Source organism: Mya arenaria, chromosome 14 (assembly GCF_026914265.1).
Source record: "Mya arenaria isolate MELC-2E11 chromosome 14, ASM2691426v1".
Taxonomy (NCBI): domain Eukaryota; kingdom Metazoa; phylum Mollusca; class Bivalvia; order Myida; family Myidae; genus Mya; species Mya arenaria.
This window is the reverse complement of record NC_069135.1, coordinates 20371768-20395553: the sequence shown is the minus strand read 5'-3', so window position 1 is coordinate 20395553 and position 23786 is coordinate 20371768. Positions and strand designations below refer to the sequence as shown.

At 33.4% G+C, this 23786-nt stretch overlaps 2 protein-coding genes across 5 annotated transcripts in view; one reads left to right on the top strand and one right to left on the bottom strand.

Annotated features, from left to right (window-relative positions):
• The window catches only part of LOC128217920 (serine/threonine-protein kinase TBK1-like), a 54419-nt gene extending 37463 nt beyond the window's left edge, over positions 1–16956 (top strand). For all 4 annotated transcript variants that reach the window (XM_052925383.1, XM_052925381.1, XM_052925380.1 and 1 more), the window contains exons 9-19: positions 617–796; positions 1962–2170; positions 3114–3261; positions 4465–4696; positions 5750–5871; positions 6570–6686; positions 7151–7252; positions 8618–8714; positions 9857–10080; positions 10707–10787; positions 11151–16956. In XM_052925383.1, the coding sequence (XP_052781343.1) occupies positions 617–796; positions 1962–2170; positions 3114–3261; positions 4465–4696; positions 5750–5871; positions 6570–6686; positions 7151–7252; positions 8618–8714; positions 9857–10080; positions 10707–10787; positions 11151–11211 (1573 nt within the window). In that variant the 3' untranslated portion in view covers positions 11212–16956. The remainder of the gene's footprint in view (positions 1–616; positions 797–1961; positions 2171–3113; positions 3262–4464; positions 4697–5749; positions 5872–6569; positions 6687–7150; positions 7253–8617; positions 8715–9856; positions 10081–10706; positions 10788–11150) is intronic.
• A 3413-nt stretch (positions 16957–20369) lies between these two features.
• On the bottom strand, positions 20370–22988 carry LOC128217972 (piercer of microtubule wall 1 protein-like). The gene is made up of 4 exons (XM_052925454.1): positions 22829–22988; positions 22206–22287; positions 21697–21830; positions 20370–21240 (listed from the first exon to the last, which is right to left on the bottom strand). The coding sequence occupies exons 1-4, from the start codon at positions 22859–22861 to the stop codon at positions 21172–21174; spliced, it is 318 nt and encodes a 105-aa protein (XP_052781414.1). The 5' UTR covers positions 22862–22988; the 3' UTR covers positions 20370–21171.
• Between the last annotated feature and the right edge of the window lie 798 nt (positions 22989–23786).

Genomic DNA, 23786 nt, shown 5'->3' with positions numbered 1-23786 from the left:
TGAATTGGGGTTCATGTTAGGTATTTTGTGTGTCTTTTAAATGAAAAACATATAAGATATGATTCCCAATTTAATATTTCCAAACATTTCCATGATACCTATTTCTGCTTATTTCTCTTCTATTTTATCAAGACAGTAAATGAATTTTGAAGTTATTATTCCATGAAAGTATAAAAATGTAAAATTGTGACAAACACCTCATATGATGCACTGTCATGAGTTCATTTGTTTCATTAAGTTATTCAGCAGATGATATTTCAGATTTCCCTTTTATGCAGACACATAATCATATTTCTTAATATATCTTCAGCACTTGAAAAAGTAATGCACTGATACTCTTTAAATTTAGATTGCTCTTATTATTTCAAAATATTTTAAGTATTGAACCTGTATGACCCCCCCCCCCCTCCCAAAAAAAAAACACACAAAAAGATAGAAAAAAATAAATAGAAAAAACACAACCAAGTAGAAATGCAACTGTTCTGCGTTTCAATGCTTGATACATGTAGTTTGGGCATTTAGAATGTAAAATAGGCAAATTTCAAAAAAAAAAATGATAAAAATAGCAATATCTGAAAATAAACACGTTATTTACTCTTGAATTTCTTTATTTCAGAGGCGTAAAACACCTGATCACCCCGATATTTGCCCGATTACTCGAGGCTGACCCCCATAAAGTCTGGAACTTTGATGAATTATTCCTCAATGTGGAGGGTATCATCAGAAAACGAGTTATCCATGTATTTTGCTCCCATACTTGGAGATGTCTTAAAGTTTATATTGACAGCAACAAGAAGTAAGTAAATGATATATGTATTGTTTTCAGGATGTGTGATGAAATAAATCATTATTTCTTTAATTTACTAAATATCGAACAAATACCTTGTTAAATAATGCAATACTTTTAAGTTCAAATTTAAGTGATCTGAATGCCGTGTGCCTCTCACTGTTAATAAATAGAGCTCTAATGGTTTGTTCATTACTAGAGCTCTAATGGTTTTATCAGTTTAATTTTCATAACCAAAACTCTAATGGTTTGATGTGGTTTATTTTTCATAACCAGAGCTCTAATGGTTTTATCAGGTTTATTTTTATGCCCCCACAAAGTGGCGGCATATAGGGTTGCCCTTGTCCGTACGTACGTACGTACGTACGTACGTACGTACGTCCCGAAGATTGTTTCCGATCTAATTCTTGAAAACCGTTTGTCCAATCCTCACCAAACTTTAAACACATGTTTGTGACCATAATATCTTGATCAAGTTCGATAGTCATGGAAATCGCTTTAGTCATTTAGGAGTTACGGCCCTTTTTTGCCAAAAATACTTCAAAAATATATGTTTCCAATCTAATTCTTGAAAAGTATGTGTCCAATCCTCACCAAACTTTACATACATGATTGTGACCATAATATCTTGATCAAGTTCGATAGCCATGGAAATCGCTTTTGTCATTTAGGAGTTACGGCCCTTTATTTGCAAAAAAAGACTTGAAAAATACGTCCCGAAGATTGTTTCCGATCTAATTCTTGAAAACTGTTTGTCCAATCCTCACCAAACTTTAAACACATGTTTGTGACCATAATATCTTGATCAAGTTCGATAGTCATGGAAACGCTTTAGTCATTTAGGAGTTACGGCCCTTTTTTGCCAAAAATACTTCAAAAATCATTATGGCTTATTTTCTGTGACAAAAAACCGAAGTGGGGGCATCCGTGTCCTATGGACACATTTCTAGTTCATTACTAGAGCTCTAATGGTTTTATCAGCTTAATTTTCATAAGCAGGTCTCTTATGGTGTTATCAGGCTTATTTTCATTATTAAACCTCTAATGGTATGAACAAATTTATTTCTGATTACCAGAGCTCTAATGGTGTTATCATTATTATTTTCATTACCAGAGCTATAATTGTGCTATCAGGTCTATTTTTGTAACCAGAGCTGTATGATGTGCATTTCAGCCTAACTAACCTCCAAGAGTTAATTGCTGAACAAACAGACATCCAACACTCGGATCAGCTGCTTATATTTGATGGCCAACTGCTAAAAGACTGTGTTCAGCCTATGCTACCCATTCACAGCTACCCGGATGGAATTACGGCCAATAACCCGATATTCTGCTATAATAGGGACTATGATGATACAAATACATTCCCGCAACATTTTATAAGTAAGTAACTTTGGAGGTAAGAGTGGTCTAGTGGTTTAGGTGTCGGCCTTTCACCAAAGATGTTTTGGGTTCAATCCCCACTAGGGTAACATATTCATAGCCTCTCAAAGAGGACACCAGTACTGGTTTCTACCCAGGACACAAGACTTGAGGGTAATTTTATATCATCATCATCATCATCATCATCATCATCATCATTATCATTATCATCATCATCATCATCATCATCATCATCATCATCATCATCATTATCATCATCATCACACTTGTTTCTGATCAATAAAGTTTGTATGCACATTGGTTATGGTCAGTTTATGACCCATATTGATTTTGGTGTCAGAAGGTCAAAGGTCAAGGTTGTGGTGGCCGTTATTTAAAAATACTGGCTTCCAATCAATAACTTGTTAATGAGTCATCCTTTTGTCCTTCTGTGAATGCAGATTTAACAAGGTCAGTAGATGACCCCTATTGATTTTGGGGTCAACAGTCAAGGTCATGGTGACCTTTTATTAGATAAACAGTTTCTGATCAATAACTCTTAAATGACTTGATATTGAATCCTCAAACATTGTATTCACGTTTGTCATGGTCAATAGATGACCCCAATGGATATTAAGGTCTGTAAAGTAAATGTCAATGTCATAATGACCTTTTCTATAAGAAAGGTTTTCGTTTCATATATCCAAGACACTTCATCCTAGGGACGTCAAATATTGTAAGATTATTAGGCATGACCAGTAGATAACCCCTTAGTTTTAGGTTAAAGGTAAAGCAAGGTATTTAAGTTGGTATTAGATTTGGTTTCACAACATTGCTAGCTTTTGAAAGGTGACACATTCAATATACAGATTCTAGTGTTGTAGGAGGCATATATTATACAGTTTATGTAATATTATAAGTACTGAAGAAAACTTTTTATGTTTAATGCTATTTACTATTTCAGAGGAGTTTCCAAAATTCCACACCACATCCCTATCAGAAGATTACTCCGTCTCGAAGCAGTGTTCAGCAATAGCGTGTTTTATTAAGAAGGAAGTAGAGCTATACTGCCTTAAACAGGATCTTATGAGAAGATCTGTGCACATGTACATGTTAGTATGAAGGGTTGTTTACAAACTTTATTAACACAATTTTGGGTGAGTGTGGTTTAGTGGTATAGGTGTCCGCCTCTCTGTGGGTTTGATCCCCACCAGGGTGAGGGTCATCTAGTGGTAAAGGTTTCTGCCTCTCACTAAAGAGGGTTTGAGCCCCACCAAGGCTATGTTCTCATGGCCTCTCAAAATTGACACCAGTACTGGTTTCTACCTAGGAAACAGACTCAAGGGTGACTCTTTAAGCTCTCAGTTTTCATCCCGATCGAGCTAAAAGAAATTAGAATAAACTTATCAACGCAGTGCTTGTTGTAATTCAACCATTCAATTGACTATAAAGGGATTATATTGCTTCAATAACTAAAAGCACATTGTTGTATTATCAAATAGATTATTTTGACCATCTCTGACAACAACCCCGACAAGTGACCAGTGGAATGAGGCTCCTGTTAGCATCATTTGGACTGTTAATAATAAAGATCAATCATAGACATACAACTGATTTTGTAGCCAAATATTTTATTGAAGGAGTCAAACTCAATATTTAGTAATATGTATGTGGTCTAGTTATGAAAATAAAACTTAAGAGGACGTGAGAAGATAACGTGTTCAATGCTGAGTCATTGGCTATGCAATATGCCAGATGGACAAAATCTCCAACCCAGATGACAGGAATGGTAGCAACATCAACAGGCATTTATAATATTATTTTAACAGCCGCTGGAAGAAGTAATAAACTAGATACTGTAGAAGTGAGCAGAGATGCAAGTTTATTTGAGACATAGGTGGACGGAAATTGTATTATTAAGTACTATTGTTTAGGTCATATGAAAAGGAAGCTTAAAAACACAAAGAATGTTTAGATTATGCCAAATCACACCATTAACAGTTTGAAAGCCTAAAAAACACCAGGGGTTATAAAAGTTTAAACCTTGTAATCAGGTTTGAGAGCTTTTAACTTCAGACTTTGTACAGTTGTCAAGATTGTTTTCAGCTCCTACATTTGCAATAAAACAGTTGGAAGTACCTTGAAACATATATAAATGACTTTTGAAACAACTACTACTGAGATCTAATTCCCTCTTTTCCTTACTCTGGACACATATTTCTAGTACTCAACCAGACCCCCAGGATTGACAATTATCAGCTGTTAGAACTCTTGAAAATATAGTTTTTAGATTTAATAATAAATTCTTTTTTCAGAAATGAGGTGTATCATGAATGCGGCCACCTTGTTGATTATAATTTGTTCCTGTCCAAAAACTGTGATACCACGCTGAAGTGGAAAGAAAACTTTATTCAAATGTTCAGTAGAGAACTAAGAATGATCAATCTGTTGACTGACACCAATGACTCAGAGCTGCACTCAATATGTTTGGAATTAACCCAATTCTATGAAAGCAGCAGACAATCAACAGATGAAGAATCTAAAAAGGTAATGTATATTATTTTTTCTCCAAAAAATGTTGAGAATGGTTGTTTCATTGCTTGGTGATGTTCAGAGAAAAAAGTGCAGTTTACCTTTCTGCTTTTTGAAATTAAAAGAGGATCTGATGTCAGAAAGCGATGACAAAGAGGATATGATGTCATAAGCAATGTAGGTAGAGCATTTGTTACATGCAAGCCGGAATAAATACATTAAACTGATCCCGTTATCTTGCTGGTTATATTTTGCTTTAAGAAGAGTTATATTGTAATTTATATGATCAAATAAATAGTGGAAGTTAATTTTAAATTTGGGTTGACCTCAACTACACTGTTTGTGCTTATTTGGTTTTTATATTACTCATAAGATAAAATTATATTACTCATAAGATAAAAATTGATTAACAAAAATATATGAAGGTAGAATGGTATAGACCATGATAATATTAAAAAAGATTAAATGTTTGTTAAACACCTGTTATATATGGATAGGTGTTTCTGACATTTTTGAGTGGGTTTGAGTGTGGTTTAGTACTCGGCACACTGATATCAGATAGCCCATATCAACATATTTTGACATTTTTATCATTTTGATTGAAAGTGTCAAATTTTTACCTACTAACATATGATATGTTTAAGGGCTAGACACCAGATGGTCCCAAAATCAGCAAATACATAAATTCCACAAAACAAGCCTGGAATAGTCAATACGAGCTAGTTTAAGGCCATTAATACATCATTAAACATGATTAAAATAATATATTGTAGCTGTCTCAGCTGAGTTATTACGTTTAAAAATAGCGCCTTTAACTAGTATTTTCACAGCTTGCTAATTTTAAAGTTTTTGAAAATATGTGTTACTTTTAAAGTTTCTTTTTTATGATAGTCCTTGAAAATTGCATGAAGGCTCTTGAAATCTCTTTGAATCCTGCAATATGAACGTCATATTTTCTTTATACAAAAGACTAGGCCAATGTTAAATATTGACGTGATAGTTCAAATACATAAAACATTTTAACAGCTTAAACATATAGAAAATAGTAATTTTATTATAATTTTACAGATAACTGAGCTATCATACCAAGTTCAGAGCCTTCTGTCCAAGCTTCAGGAAGATCAGCTGAACAAGAAACAGTTAAAGAAACTGTGGAATGATTCTACGGGCTGTAATTCCTCTGATAGATGGTGAGAACTAATGTTTTTTATTTATCTATTTTTGACAAACAAACCCGAGTCATTATATTAGTTGTTTGCCTTTTTTTTTCAACAAGCCCTGCCAGATATAATTCAAGAACTTTAGCAAGCCCCAAAAGCATATAACCAGTGCAGGGTTTGCAGGGTTGTACTTTGAGCACTGAAGGTAGAAATGCATTAAAATAGACATTTAAAAGCTTCTTAGAAATATATGTTGAACATGTATCAAGTTAAGTCATTGGATTGTTCTTTGGGAGTCTTTACCATTTATGAAGGCGATCACAAAGTGGTCAGCATATCAGACTCATAATTAGAATGTACCGGATTCAATTCAAATTGCGAGCTTCATAGATAACTTGTACTGGAAATAACCCAGGAATCACCTTTGCATAGGAGATTTCAAAACTATACATAAGTTAGTCATTAAAAAAGCTCTACAGAGATTCTGATACTTTTTGTCATTGCATCCTGAAATAAATTTTACATTTTTAGGCAGTCTGGAATACGTTGTGTAAAGTCTTTAGGCGTCAGATAATGCAATAAATGATAGTAGGTTGCATGTAGCACTAAAACATGAAGGAATTTGGTCTGAGAGTTAAAAACTAAGCTGATTATATAAATCTGTGTCATGTCATTTATTTACGATTTGTTTGAATGAAGACTTCTCATTTCAAATCTTTTATCCGCAGTACCGCCAAGGTACAGGTAGTGGTGGAACAGATATTGAAGATAAAACAGCAGTTCTCCGAAAACAGGAGGAAAACTTCATTGAGCTTCAACGATGAACAGATCCATAAATACGAGAAGTAAGACATCAATATTATCTTATTGAATGGCTTGCTGGTCAATAGTCATAACTATTTGCCCGAGGTCAATTGTTTACTTGGCCCTTCCTTGAACACTGGCATATAGTTTTTACCATTGACTGATAAGCGTTTCAATAAGTGTTTTCTAAATATTTCATTGCCTTTCCCTATGAGGGCGGTATTCAGTGTTTTTAATCACATTCTGTGATAGCCCTAGTTTTGTTTTGGAATAAAAAGTATTATGTCCTCCCTTTGAAGGGTATTGAGACTATAAAAGGATATTATTTTGAAAACAATCATGATTTACTGCTTTTTGTTTTGAAAAAAATAAACAAGTAGTTTAAAATAAACAAGTAAATTAGCCATATGAAATATGGATACTTAAACCTGTAAAGCTTAAGATGAAGGGCCTGCTTGTGACTTCAAGCTGAAAACTTATTAAGAAAATTATTGCATCTTTTCAGGAGTCGACTAAGTGAAAACTGTGTTAAGATAAAGTCATTGTTCACTGACCATTGTTTGGCGAAATCAAAGGAGCAGTTTGGCAATTTCCACGCCTGGTATAGGTAAGCTAAAAGCATGAGTTGAATTGTAGAATGGTTAAGTCTGATATAGGTAAGCTAAAAGCAAAAGGTGAACTGTTGAATGGTAACGTATGGTATAAGTAAGCTTAAAGCATGAGTTTAACTGTAGAATGGTAAAGTCTGGTATAGGTAAGCTAAAAGCATGAGTTTAACTGTAGAATGGTAAAGTTTGGTATAGGTAAGCTAAAAACATGAGTTTAACAGAATGGTAAAGTTTGGTATAGGTAAGCTAAAAGCATGAATTTAACTGTAGAATGGTAAAGTTTGGTATAGGTAAGCTAAAAGCATGAATTTAATTGTAGAATGGTAAAGTTTGGTATAGGTATGCTTAAAGCATGAGTTCAACTGTAGAATGGTAAAGTTTGGTATAGGTAAGCTAAAAGCATGAGTTCAACTGTAGAATGGTAAAGTTTGGTATAGGTAAGCTAAAAGCATGAGTTTAACTGTAGAATGGTAAAGTCTGGTATAGGTAAGCTAAAAGCATGAGTTTAACTGTAGAATGGTAAAGTCTGGTATAGGTAAGCTAAAAGCATGAGTTTAACTGTAAAATGGTAAAGTCTGGTATAGGTAAGCTAAAAGCATGAGTTGAACTGTAGAATGGTAAAGTCTGGTATAGGTAAGCTAAAAGCATGAGTTGAACTGTTGAATGGTAAAGTCTGGTATAGGTAAGCTAAAAGCATGAGTTGAACTGTAGAATGGTAAAGTCTGGTATAGGTAAGCTAAAAGCATGAGTTGAACAGTAGAATGGTAAAGTTTGGTATAGGTAAGCTAAAAGCATGAGTTTAACAGTAAAATGGTAAAGTTTGGTATAGGTAAGCTAAAAGTCTGAGTTGAACTGTAGAATGGTAAAGTCTGGTATAGGTAAGCTAAAAGCATGAGTTTAACAGTAGAATGGTAAAGTCTGGTATAGGTAAGCTAAAAGCATGAGTTTAACAGTAGAATGGTAAAGTTTGGTATAGGTAAGCTAAAACCATGAGTTTAACAGTAGAATGGTAAAGTTTGGTATAGGTAAGCTAAAACCATGAGTTTAACAGTAAAATGGTAGTCTGCTATAGGTAAGCTAAAAGTCTGAGTTGAACTGTAGAATGGTAAAGTCTGGTATAGGTAAGCTAAAAGCATGAGTTTAACAGTAGAATGGTAAAGTTTGGTATAGATAAACTAAAAGTCTGAGTTAAACAGTAGAATGAAAAAGCCTCGAATAGGTAAGCTAAAAACATGAAAGGAACTGTAGATTGGAAAATTGTCTGTTACATGTAAGCTTAAAGCATCAGTTAAATTGTAGAATGTTAAAGTCTGTTAACTTATTATACTTTTTTTTATTTACATACACATGTATGTCCATTTCAGTAAGGGTTGTGAGATGCGGGCAGTCAGTGAACACATTGAATCGAAACTGCTGCAGCTGGCTGAGCTGCTAGAGGACTTTATATCAAGACTGAACAGGGTAGGGTTTAGTCATTCAGTACCATTATGTACAAAGAGGATAATTGTTTGTTTCAGTGTAAGATCGTAATATATTTCACCAAGCAAGCCTCAAAAGCAATATTTCGTGATTGGCATAGTGTTGAAATATATTGCAATCTTACACTGGAACCCAGGATTATCCTCCATACATTGATTATAGAATTATGAAGGCTGTATAATAAATGACGTTATTTGGTTTTGGATCTGTATTAAACTTGGCCCCAATATCATGAAAAATACTCTAGTCAAATCTCAATCTCAAATTAATTAACCACATGAAAGGATCGTATGATTCAAAATTATTTTTTTGGCTTTTGAAAAGATATTTTCTCATTGAATGTGTTGAAAGAAAGAGAAAGATGTTCAATGTTTCAAAGAAAACAAATTCTAGCGCAAAATATATATTTTGAGAAATTGTTATAAAAAAATTATTGTTCTCAAATACTGTTTTGGCTGTAGAAAAGTTTTCCCTTGGAATCTTGACTGAAGGCGTTAATCAACATATCCTTTGAGTGAATGCGTTTTTAAAAAAGTATAAACATGTAAGATTTTTAATAACATTTAATTCTATGTGGTAAAATGAGTTGAGACTGAGATTGAGATTTTACTTAAGGGTTTTTGTTAAATTGGGGCCAGGGGTTCAAGTTATTTATCCTCATAGTTTTACTTTTTCTGTCCAGCCCTTTTCTTCAGTTTCACTTAATTTGCAAATGTCTTTTGAAATAGAGTGTCTTTGAATGATGTTAAATAAACACTACTGCTCTATTTTTGTTTCCCACTATGGAAGCATCTAAGTTTATTTATTTTATATTATTTTATTATTTATTTTACATTGATTGTTAAGAAAGTTATATATGAACTTATGCTAAGTCACTCTCGTTGGCATAGTATTGGTAGAGTGTTATCTTGTTTTGTAGGGAGACACTGGAGCACTCAGTGAAAGCCCCACTTTTCCATTTTGGTGACCTGAAACTCAGGTCACATATCCCCAGGCGGGGAATCAAACATGGGACAACTTGTTGGGTTTGCATACCACTGCCCTCACTTGACAATCATATTGAAGTTTGCTACACCTACATAATCAAAATCACATTTAATGTCGTAGTATTGCGAATATTTCAGATGAGTTTGCGCTACAAAAGTGACATTGAACGCTGCCTCAATAAAGTAGAAAGCAAAATCCAGAGACTGGACTTTAATGCAGGGAAACCAGAGAGTTTTCCCCCTGTCATGCGCTCGGAAAACGTCATGAGTCGATCCAGGTTGGAAAGTAAGACCTCAGTGCTCAGTGCACGGGAAGAGAGCAAAAGAAAAAGATTTATCAAGATAAAGGAACTGCTGGATGGGTGTGTATTCATTGAGGCCCTGGGCCGGTAAAAAAAAAAAACACCGGTCATTGCTAAACTTCATTAACTTCTTATTTAAGTATCTGACCGGCCATATGATAAAATTACTAAATAAAATCTAAAATGCTTATTTTTCGTTGCTTTTATTTAAAAACCTGTTATATTAATTGTTAAAAACACTTTTTCTTTCTTAAAATCTAACTTTTGAAAGTATAAGAAATTGACTAAAGTTAAAAAATAACTTATGATGTTTTATGAATAACGGCCCAGGGTAAGATGGTTGATTGAATAAGTTTTATATGTAGTTAACGATCTGAGGTCAGAATGCAAAACTATGCTTACCGTATTTCATCATGCTCCACATAAAAAAATTAAGTCAAAACTCAATCTCAACTCAATTAAGATTGAGAAATTTAACCTTAGTATTTTCGTGATATTGAGGCCTAATACTGTTTTCAATAACCATTTCACTTAATTTTGAGATTAGAATCCTAGTGTTTTGTTTGGACTGTAAAATAACTGGCCAATGGACTGAATGGAATCACTGAGGCATGTCTAAGGATAAGGATAAGAATGATGTTGAATAAGGTCTTTGATGTTGTATTAGAGTATTTTTCATTTTACAGATTAAGTCTAAACAAGGACTATGTGGCTGAGATGAGAGATGATCTCAAGTCCCAGTCTGAGGCACTGAACAGTCTTTCAAGGTAAGATTCATGTTTATTTAAAAAAACAACATAACAAGAAAATGTAAAAAAAAAAAAATACTCGTTTGTGAAACCATTTTCTGCTTATGACAGAAGTGGTGGTGGTGATGGCATTGGTGTTTTGGTTTGTGCTGTTGTTGGTGGTGATGTAGGGGGCAGTGTTAATGTCATTGTTGATGTTTGTGCTGTTGGTGGTGGTGGTGGTGTTGAAGATGACTTTAATGGCTTATTTTTAGTTTTGTAAATTGTATCTTATTAATTAAATATATATTATACTAGTGTTTCAGACTCCCAAATATTGTCTTTTGGAGCTTCATATATAGATATTTCTGGTTCATGTAAATAGTACATTTCTATTTTCAGACAATTTGAAAAGCTCGGACAAAGTGATTCCTTGATGAGTCAATCTGTGAAGCCATTTTGAGAACAATCATTAAATAACATCATGAACAGAATTACGTAAAGGTCCAGTTCGATACAAGGGCTCTTTGGAATTGATTTCTATATTAGTTCATCAGTGAACACGTTTTAGAAAAAAATCAATGATTTACTCAATAGATACATGTGTAACAATCAATTTACAACACACACAGAAGAATACTGGAAGTTCATTATGATACAAGGACTCTTTGGAACACCGCACTGGGCAATGACAGAATTGTTTACTTGATTAGTTCATCAATAAGGCCGTTCTAGAAATCATCAATGATTTACTCTATAGATACATATACAACAATCAATTTACAACACATATATAGAAGAAAACAGGAAGCTCAGTATGATGCAAGGACTCATTGGAATATGGTACTGGGAAATGATAACTGACCATTCATTCAGTGAAACTGTTCTAGGAATAATCATCAATTAGATTGGTACATGTTGAAAATCTTTCACAAATATGGTTTCGGGGTAATATGACAAAATGAATCCTTTATGTGGTCATTGGTGAAACGTGTCTATCAATTATTGTTGATAAACTTCATACACCTACATATTGAATAAACATGCAAGTTCAGTTTGATACAAGGCTGTTCAGTTTGAAACAATGGCGTTCAGTTTGATATAAAGGGGTTCAGTTTGATAAAATGGCGTTCAGTTTGATATAAAGGCATTCAGTTTGATACATGGCCGCTTAGTTTGATACTTGGGCGCTCAGGTTAATACATGGGCTCTTAGTTTGATACTTGGACGTTCAGTTTGATACATGGGCTCTTAGTTTGATACTTGGACGCTCAGTTTGATACATAGGCACTTAGTTTGATACTTGGGCGCTCAGGTTGATACATGGGCGCTTAGTTTGATACATGGGCACTCAGGTTGATACATGGGCGCTTAGTTTGATACATGGGCGCTCAGGTTGATACATGGGTGCTTAGTTTGATACTTGGGCGCTCAGGTTGATACATGGGCGCTTAGTTTGATACATGGGCACTTAGTTTGATACTTGGGCGCTCAGTTTGATACATGGGTGCTTAAGAATACATTGCAGGCAATGTATTAGGAGTACTTGCTTGGAAGGCAGAGAATATTACTCTTGAAGCAAAGGAGATCTAGTTGCTATTACGCTAGAGCAAAATAGAACAGAAGCAAACTGAATGCGAATGTGTGTCACATATATAAACGACAGTATCACATGCAAAAGTACATTGAGAAATAGCATTGAACAGTGAAAACAATGGCCGCAGAGATTTCATTTGTCAAACTTCAAGGTGATGATTGGAAACAAGAAGACCTGTGTTACTAGCATGACAACCTACCTAGCAATGGAGAAAATGTTTTCATGGGGGAATTATGCTGGATTTGAGATTGCCGAGTTGAAGCTCTTTATTGTGGTTGTAAGTGAGTGACAATAGCAATAACATGTATGGATTTGTGTTCAATTTGAAAAGTACTGCAATTTGTCAAAAACTTCAAACAAAGACTTGAAAAGACATTGCCATGCTGGTTTTCGAATTGTTAACGCAGAGAACATGTTTTTGCTCAAGGAAAATATAAGTAAAAAGTGCAATGTGGCTCCGATGAATGTGTGTGAACGTGCAGACTACAGCAATGTGTCAAAAACTTCAAAAGAAGACTAGAAACATATTTCGTTGTAGTATTAAAACTCTGTGATTTAATATTTTAAGGGAATGTTATGCAGAACTCATTAGAACGGGATGCATTAAGTAAAAAATATATGTGAATACAGGATTATACAGGGTAATTTCAAAGAATTAAATAATTCGCGTTTTATTTTGTAGGATATTGTCAATCATGACTCAATGTTTTGATTGAGCTTGATTGCTTCAGTAAACATGATACAGAACCATGATTATGATGTAAGATGTGTTGTGAAAATGACAAGTGTTAAGCTGCAACTTTAATACTGCCAATGATCTACAAAACTGTGCTGAAATGAGTGGTTTGGACACATACAATTCTTAAGCACGAACTACTGTGGATTTTTTTTCAGGATTCTTGTGATATGTTTTCTTGAATTTATTTTCACAATTAAAATAAGGATAGTGTTGTATATACGGAATAATCAAGACTTGAGGGACATGGTGATTAACAATGTTGACCATTGACATGAAGCAACGGTTTGATTTGCAGACATGTTGATAGCTATCACTTTTAAACCGTTTTGGTGCTAAAAAAATTAAGTTGTTGGCAATGGCTTGTGAAATACAGATTTCTGAAACCAATGACCTGAAGCATAAACTGTTTGGCATATTGATAAAAAAAATCGATTGAATTTTGTATATAATGCAAGGAGATCAGTGAAGTCTGTATGTTAAGAAACGTTAACTTGTTTATATCATTCCTATGTTTCATGTACATTGTATACATGTATAATGGTGTTTGATGTTATTTTCTCTCGTCATTGTTTAGTTTATTCTAGGGTGTGTTTTGTATGCACAGCATTATAACTGAGAGTACCACAAAGCATTATGGGACAGCCCTCCTTACCTACGCAATGCCCTTAATCAAAATAGATCGTTAGACCTAGGTGCTGGTTTCTGCTAACATACCATCGCATAGCGATCAGTTGTGTAGCTTAAGCAACGGTAGGGCAAGTTTGAACAGTTGGATAAGTAGAGAAAACACTATGTTATAAGATAGAGGTTTTACCTTGGGCATAATAGAATAAATGTTGTGATTCCAGTTATCTGACTAACCCCATATTTAAAGCTGCACCCTCACAGATTGACAGTTTTGACATCTGTTTTGATATTTCATCTCAGAATCAGCTGAGAGATAGAGTTATGTTGAAAAGTTCATTTTTCCTAAAGCATTTTAGCCATAAAAAATAATTTTTGGAACAGAAATATGACAAACTGCACCTGATCTTTTGTATCTCTCAGTGTTCTCCTGGCAGACATTTGCACAAAATATGGCACATAACAAAACAAAAAATAAAAAAAGTCAAAACTGTCAATCTTTGAGAGTGCAGCCATCAAAATTACATGGACCAACACAAAATATAAAATAAACACTATATAATAATTTTCTAAAGTAAAAGGTCTCCCCCTTTTCAACCTAGCCTGCTTTTAAGACAACGTTACCAAAATCACATCATTTTTTGGCCGTACGGAAAATCTCTACATTAATTCACCTGTCTCATCCATAGCTTTGTACACACTTCCTTGTAATGATAGAAATATGATGCGCGCTTCATCTTAAAGCTGCACATGACTGCCATGAACCTAACAAGCCCCCTTATTTTGGACCCTTAGAAATTTTAAATAGCTTAAATCATTATTGTGTATGGTTGGAAAGTGAGAAAAACTAGTTTAATTTTTAGCATGAATTTTCTAAAAGAATATTTTTTCTTGTCTTAAGTTGCTATTTTGTATATGGAAGTTGTCTGTATGATATTTACACTAAAATATTATGATAACTCATTGTAATTATATTTCATTATGTTATTTATTGTAGCGTAGAAGTCATATATAAATGTGATGTTGAAAATACTAGTATATAATTAGTTTAGTTTGTTTTCGAATGTTAAAACAACTTTTCATATATATGAAGGTATTTTATGTAATTATACAAATGTACAAGCTATTAATATTTATTTTATTTACTGACAGGTACCCATGTATACAGAAACTGACTGTTAGGCTTGCCTGGCTACAGGCTGCAAAAAAACTAACAAAAATAAGCACCCTTATTTTATGAATATGTGTTTGTAGCTTGTCTGTAAAATGTTGATGTGTTTTAATAAACATTAACCTGCACATACTTAACCAATTTCTTCATAATCCTTCCTAGGGAAATAATAAGTCATTTTAAATCTTTGTTTTGTTATAAACTGATAAGGGACTACGCCCAAAATATGTATTAAACTTATTGACCTTGGCTGTTATGGAAGATATGGGAAGTGAAAATTAATAAACATGTTGCCAGAGATAATACACATTTATAGCAAGGACCACAACTCTGGCTTTCATAATTTCTTAGATATACCCCTGTTCAAAAAGCGATCTAAATTTACTACGCTTCAGGAGCATAAGTAAACAACATTGAACACGCTTTTGGGTGAAATGTACAAAAATGTTTTTCCGGTGTAAATTTATACACAAATCGATAATTTTAGGTATGGAAGAAAAAATATCAATTATGTTTTGCAAGTGCGGATTGAAAAATTCGACCCTATTCCACACTGCCTGGCCAGTAACTCTGCGAGCCTCGTAACTGGCTTAGGAGCGTGCCCTCCGGTCTGATTTTTCGATCAGGAACAGGAAGACAAGATAGATACTTAACTCGTGTTGTTGTTTTTTATTTTATTTTTAATAATTAGTTTTTTTCGTTACACGCTTTGCACATTCATATCATGATATGTTATGAATGTCTTCTTTATTTTTAATAATTTTTTCTGCTTGTAATATAGATATGGCTTTGTATTTGATTTTTTTTTATTTGCATTGATTTTCTATGTCACACTAGTCAAATTTTATTCATTTATCTCCAAAGGTCCGGGAAATGAGTACAAACACTTGTATATTAAAAATTTAGTTTCTGGGATATTAGTTGTAGTATTTGCTTAAGACAAATTTAATCAAGAAAACATAATCCAGCTTACCCTAGGGTATTCCAGATGGGGGACTGCTTAGTATATAGCTCAATATAATAGTAAACACATAATGAAAATTGTCAGTGTCAGGTCTCAGGTTTTTTTGCATCAGGGAAATCCCTGTCATTATTATTTCACCTTTCATATATTGCCTTCGTAGTATTTGTCTTTTAATGACTGTGCCTATTGAGAGACTATTCTTTAATCAGAAGAAAACATCCGTCTTTTTTCAAACGCCAAATTGAAGATAATGTGAGTGGTTAACTCTAGCGATCCTTAGCAATTTTTTTTTCGAAAAGTAAGAATTACTTCTAACTAAAATGAAGTTTAATCTATGAACTCAATGTTAAAGTCTGTTTTGAATATGTTGGATTATAGGCTTTAGCTTGCTAAGAAGTTTAGTTATTTTATTAAGATGACTGCTACTGTTTTTATACATTTTACTTTTTAATATGAACTATTTACTTTGTTGTTTTTTGTACATTATTTAAATCCGAAAAAAATATATAGGATACAGAGTAAGATGGCATTATATTTGACTGAGTGAGCACAAAAAGATATACTTCATGAGTGGCTTTACTACAGATGAAATATTAAACCACTTGTATGAAGGGTGGCATATAGTAATTGGGCTGTCTGTTCATCCCTCCGTCTGTCCATTTGCTCATCCCCACAGGTTCAGATCACTTACTTGTGAACACTTATGCCCAAGGACCTCAAACTTGGTAGGCTAGCTGATCAAGACTGGTAGATGAACTCTATTGATTTTTAGGGTCAGTCAGTCAAAGGTAAAGGTGTTGGTGACCTTGCGCTGAAAATCAATTATCAATCAATAATTGAAGAATGCTTGGGCCTAGGGACCTCAAACTTGGTTGGAAGGGATAAACATGATAAAGCCCATTCACTTACATCATTCAATTAAAAGTTATCCAGTGCTAGTTAATTTGTGTTAACAGATGTATATGACACGATTGTATTATATAATATGTGTTATATAATATATGATGGAAAAAACTATATATTGATAACTTGTAAAAATATACATTCTGTATTATATCTTACACTGAATAATTGTGTTTTGTGACTAAAAGATTAAAAAAATGATAACTTGCAGTCTGTTTTGTTTTTATTGTAATAATTATTTTCTACTTGAATAGATGTTTAGTGAAGAAGATTTGTAATATCACATAACATTTATTCAGCATTAAACGTTTACAAAATTCATAGACAACATAAATTATAAATCACATTGTCATAAAAAGTGAAGATAGGGTCAATTGAGAGATTTTGCTTAATTTCATACATGACTAAAGACTGAATATAACATTTATGACACCAACAAACGTCAACATTTCAGAAATGAAGCTGGACAGTAGATGATTTCACGGAGTGATATGGAAAAGAAAATGCATTCAAATGTGATGGTGACGAATTTAATAAATGCTGAAAAATGCATACTAGTAATTTACATGCTCCAGGTATGGTATGCCCATGCGCATTGCTATGGACACTGATTATTCAGCATATGATAATAATATAAAATGCATTTGTATTTCAACTGCATGCTTATAAAAAAATGCTTATCCAAGTTTATTTGAGGTTTCATATGATGAGACTATAAATAAGAACATATATAGTTACGAACAGTCTACAAACTTCCAGATCACCCCACATATTTACTTGTATTATCACAAAAACAAAAATAGGCTTACTGGTATTAACCATTATCAGTTGAAGTATGATCCACTCTTGTCAATTGTTCAACAAATCTCAAATTATTTACATTCATCAGAATATTTCTCATTCTTAGGCATTTGTTCAAAATATTTCCTTACAACAGATGGTTTAACCAGACTAAAAATGATTCAGTCTGATGGCTTCATAAAGAAGCACGAACAATATTTTACTACAGATAATTAGGCACTAACAGTAGGTATTCTGTACAGTCATGTTAACTATGTACTGTCATTCAGAAGTCATGTCGGGAGATGCAACGGTTGCAACGATTGACTGTCAGTCAGAACAAGTCTATTACAGCATTTGTACAAGTCTTATATTATGCGTGAATGTTCTCAAAATGTCAAGACATATATCATTGTTGTGTACGCTTAATTACCGAAATACGACGATAATTATCGAAATACACAAGACACTTATCGAAATATGCCTTATATACAATTTTTGTTTGTTTTTTTACTTCAATATATGTTATAAATACTTTACCAACCTCAATTTTTCGGCTCCGATTTTGACATTTTTCCGCTGCGTCCTATCTTATATATTAAGGGGTTTTACCCATTTTCTCGACATTTTTTTTGCCTGCGTCCTATCTATGCTCGCGTCCTATACATGATATAATACGGTAATCAAATTGTAAGTGAATCTGAACATCACTTTTGACTATGTTGCCCAATATACAATAACATGCAGCAAAAATAAAGATCAAGGTCAACTTAGCCTAACCTATGTAAGTTCTCATTGGTTATATCAAGTTGAAATGTTATTATGCTCAATAGAATAGCAAAATATTTAGCAGAAGGGTTTAAAATCATGTTAGGAAAAGTTAATCCTTAAGCTGATTCTTAAACAGCTTTGTTTCTAAAAAATTGAAATTGTAAGAATATTAACTATATTATACTAGCTGTATGCTGTGTCCATTAATGATATTGATACCTTGACCATCATATGTATATCTTAGCAATGTTAATGACCAAAGGCAATATGCCGATTTGCCAATAAACTTATCTTCTAAAGTATGAGTTCTGGTGAAATCAATGAAAACAAGAGACGTCATAGGACAGCGCACTTGTCTATATGCTGCTCTGTCTTAGAAATGAATACAATAATAATGTAATATGTGCCTGTCAAAAGCAATAAAAAAAAAGTCAAATCAAAAAGTAAACGAGAAATGCTGCAATGCGATAAAACCAGATTTTCAATGATTGACAAAAGAACTTCAGCCTTTGTTGTCAGATTCAGTCTGAACTGTTTTTTATCCCCCGCCTATGAAATAGGGAGGGGGATATTGAAATGGCGTTGTCCGTCCGTCTTTCCTTCCGTCCGTCCTTCCTTCCGTCCGTCACCTGCGTTTTCTCAGTAACTAGCCGGTATAATTTCATGAAACTTAAAATAAATATGAACCACTATACTGGAATGATGCCCGTCCAAAAAAAAATTTGATTGGTCAATTGTCCTTGGAGTTATTGCCCTTGATTTTTTGAAAAATGCACATTCACAGCCATTTCTCAGTCATTAGCTGGCAGAATTTCATGAAACTTAAAATAAATATGAATTACTATACTGGGATGATGCCTGTTCATTTTTTTGGATTGGTCAATTGTACTTGGATTTATTTCCCTTGATTTTTTGAAAAACTCTCATTTACAGCCATTTCTCAGTAACTAGTTGGTAGAAATTCTTGAAACTTGAAATAAATATGAACCAACATACTGCAATGATGCCTGTTTATTTATATTTTGGATTGTGTAATTTCTATATGAGTTATTTGCCCTTGATTTATTAAAAGATCCATGTTTGCAGTCTTTTCTATGCAACTAGCTGGTAGAATTTCATGACACTTGGAATTAATAAGAACCAACATACTGTGATGATGCCTGTCTATTTTTCTTTTGGATTGGTCAATTTTCCTTAGAGTTATTGCCCTTGATTTATTAAAAAATCATTGTTTGCGATATTTTATAATTTGGCTCGGAAAGGGATAAACCAATGTGCTTATCTTATTCTTTCTGAGATTTTTTTTAACCTTCAAGCACAAACAAGCCATCAAGCACAAACAAGCCATCGTTGGCTGGGGATATCTTTTCACTGAAAATGCTTGTTTTTCTATTTTCAGTAACAGTGACCTTGACCTTAAGGACCCCAAATGCAATCCCATGAAAATCCTCCATAAACTCTTCCTACACACCACGCTTGGTCACAATATGTCAAACCTAACTAAAGTGATTTAGAACCAAACAGTTATCAATTTTTAGTAACAGTGATCTTGACCCTATGGGACCTTAATGCAATCACATGAAATAGTTTCATAAACTTTTCCTATATACTAAGTTTGGTTGCAATATGTCAACACAAACTTAAGTTATTCAGTACCAACCGTTTTTCTATCTTTATTAACAGTGACCTTGACCCTAGGGACTCCAAACACAATCCTGTGAAACCATTAACTTTACCTATATAACAAGTTTGGTCACTATATGCCAAGCCTAACTAAAATTATTTGATACCATAGATGAGTTTGACGCGGCACCCTACCGTTGGCCCTGCCAACTTGCCCTAAAACTTTGATCGGATGCCGACGATAATTATAGCCCTTCTTATTCTTTGAATAATCGAGCTTATGACACGAATAGGAGCCACACATGGTCACTCGTTGTCATAGGTAGTCAAAGTAATCCATTGGTTTACACAACCAAGTGCTATTATTTGTTGAAAATATATAATCCCTTTATTTGTCGATTATTGAATGACAAGCGGTGTCATGTTAAATATGGTAAAGAACAAACAAATAAATTTTCAAAAATTTATTGTAAAACAAAAAATTCTCTACCACACATAAACAAGTTATCACAGAAACGAAATAATTATAACATAACAACCACATACATACTTATACTTTTGGTGATATGATAAGAAAAATATAAAATAAGACAAGACACATGAAAAGTTTTGATAAGCTCAAGTCAGATACAAATGTACTAGCTCAAGTCAGAAACAAATGTACTAGATCAAGTCAGAAACAAATGTACAAGCTCAAGTCAGATACAAATGTACTAGCTCAAGTCAGATACAACTGTACTAGCTCAAGGACGATAGAAGTGTTCTAGATTTAAGATAAGGTAATTCTTAGCTAAATAAAGTGTAAATAGAACTTATTTCCACAAATTCAGGAAAAGAAAAGATTAAAAGAAGCTATAATTATGTTAAAAACAAATAATGTTCATGCATATTCTTTGCAAATACATGTGTGTGGTTTTTTTGTATAAAATTCATAACTGACGAAAGAAATGTGTCCTGCACAAACATTATTCTAATCTGCATTTATTATTTTTGTAAATCTCTGTTTTCACAAAATTATAGTAAATTTTAGCAGTTATGTTGAGAACAAATCAAAAACTGCGTATCAATTGCTATTCCAATTTTCGTAACTGATTTTATTAGTATATGACTAAACCAATGAAAATAATTTTTACTGGTTTTGGATGGTGTCTTTCGATGGTATTTCAAGAAGTTTTCACAGTCAAATATTTAACATGATTTTTATTGGTTTTAGATGCAGTCTTTAGATGGTCATTCTAGATGTTTTCATGGTTAAACATTGCTGGTATCCAAATTGGTGTTGAGCGAATGGTTTCGGTACATGCCACATGTTCCCAAGTGCTGAAATGTTAATAGAACAATCTTAGTAAACTTTGAAAATAATTTATAACAGTAATTAATTTAGACTAATCCAACACTTTTGCATTTATAGGCTAACTTATCAGCATGTTGTGATGTGACATCTGATCTGCCATGATATTAGGATGCACATTCTGTCTTGCTTCATCATTAAACATTAAGGAATGAAATGAAATTACCATGCTTGTTTCATGTGCATTACAAAAATAAGCTGCATCCAATAAGTATTTAGGGTATTTCAACCTTGCTAGGAAATTATTTTATTTAAGGAAAGCATGTTAATTAAACGTATGTTATGTTGACTGAATTTGTACTGTGAATACTAAATTGCTTTACTGGTGAGACTTTTAAAATGGCAAATTGGCAATACCAGTACATTAACATTTTAAATGTTATAATTAAATTTTAAAATATTAATCAAATAATAAAGTAAATTACCTCAGAGAATTTCTGAGATCTGCAGTGAAATGATGTTGGCATGGTGTGAACGGATGGTGTTTTGGCGCCATAAGTAGCAGCAGTGGTTCTGTACATGGGATGCTGGGTTTTACCACCATAACCCTGGAACCAGTCTGAAAAAAAGAAAACATGTTTAATCAAACTCTTTTCTACTTAAACATGAGCCACTGTGTTTCTGGTTCAGAAGACATGTTAAATGGGTTTTCAGTGATTATTCCTTATTTTTTATTTGGCCCATTTGCGCATTATACTAGAATATGAATACTTAATTCAATAACAGTGTAAGAGTACAGCCTAGTCCCAGACCAGAGTGTGATCTACTGGTATAGATTTAGTTATATTAATGGATCTCCGATTGATGTCATCAACACAACAAATAATTTTGTCCAGTGTTGATTGCAGCTTGCATATGCTTGTATCATTACTGAGCTAGCATTAAGAGCAAATGTTCTGTATATCATAATGATCATAAATTATGTGATACTTACCAGGGTTTTCAAATCTGTTTGGTATATTGCTGGTTTTGTAGTAATCAGATGTTTTTGACCCCTTTGGAATACCGTTCTCCATCTAAAAAAGAGTAAAAAAGTTATGTCATGAACTTCTCATTTGTTTATTAGCACAACGTCCTGTTTACAAAATATTGAAGCCATGAAAAGGTGTATCAGTTTCATTTCTAAATAAATCTTCTTTCATTGGCCAACACTTTTTTTAACTGTACCATATCATCACAGTTTTTGCTTCAATATGTACATCCCTGTAGAGGCTTAACATAATAAGGTAAATTAAAAGACTCATTTTATTTTGGAAAACTCTTAAAATGATCAATAACATTCCAAATATGTACACCAGGTTGTTTTTGTTTGCTCAGTGTATTTTCCCCTTTTTTGTAGAAAAAAATGTGCTTTATACCTCTGCAAAACCAATTAATTCTTTAAAATATCAACTACCACAGACTTTACTTCAATGAAACATAAGAGTTATAATAACCGAAATCAATTCGTCTTTATAATTGGTTTCAAGCTTGGTATCATGGTTTGACATTTCGCGAAAATAAGTAAAATTTCTTTTACAGTCGAACATTACAATTGGTAACTTTTAATCAACGTACCTGTTGGGAAGCTTGAGCCTGTTCTCCGGACATTTTGTTTTAGTTTTTGAATAGTTGTTCTTGGTTAATGAAAGAATGTTTCTATAATAAACCTCTGTTTATTTTGTTTTTCTTTATTAAAACTCTAATCTTGTTGTGCCGCGTTGCTACGCTACATCCACTTCCGGAAGGTTGCATTACACTATTTTCATTATTCTCCAACACAGTGACCTCCCCTGATGCGCCGCTAATTTATAGCGCCCTCATTATAAGGCATTTAAACTTTGGGTTGACCCATTTTGTTGCTGTAAATAGTGTGCATATTTTCTATTTTTTTCATTCATTTAATATTGATTAAGCATCAAACTTAAAGCTGCACTCTCACAGATTTACCGTTTTGAAAAAAAAATTGTCATGGAAAGAGCAATTTTGCGTAAATATCTGCAAACCAGTGCTAAAATATTCCTGACAAAAGATCAGGTTGCAGATATTCATTTTTCCGTTCGAAAATTAACATTTTATGGCTAAAACCGAAATGCTTAAAACATCAATTTTTGAACTTAAATATAAAAGTCTGCGATCTATTTTTTGCTCAGCATTCTTATATAACTGGTTTCCATGCATTTTTGCAAAAATCGGCATGTTCCAAAATTTATTATCCTTATGCAGCTGTCACTATGCTTCTGTTTCTTTGTTTTTGGGACGGTGTGCACATATGTAGAGGAAAACTTTTTAGCAGGCCGATGTCAAATAATTGAATAAACAAACATTCAGCACATGGTTTGCGGCCCCATTGATCTTCAGTTTCAGGACTTAGACTCTTGCACTGAAATTTTCTCGGGTCAAAGGTGACACTTACTTGCGAACTTCGGTTCACTGACAATATCTCACGAGAGGTAGGGTCCATTGAAAGCCCTGTTTAAATATCCTTGTCGGATAGCATGATTTTTTTTCGTATCCAATACCGTTCTCCCGGGAC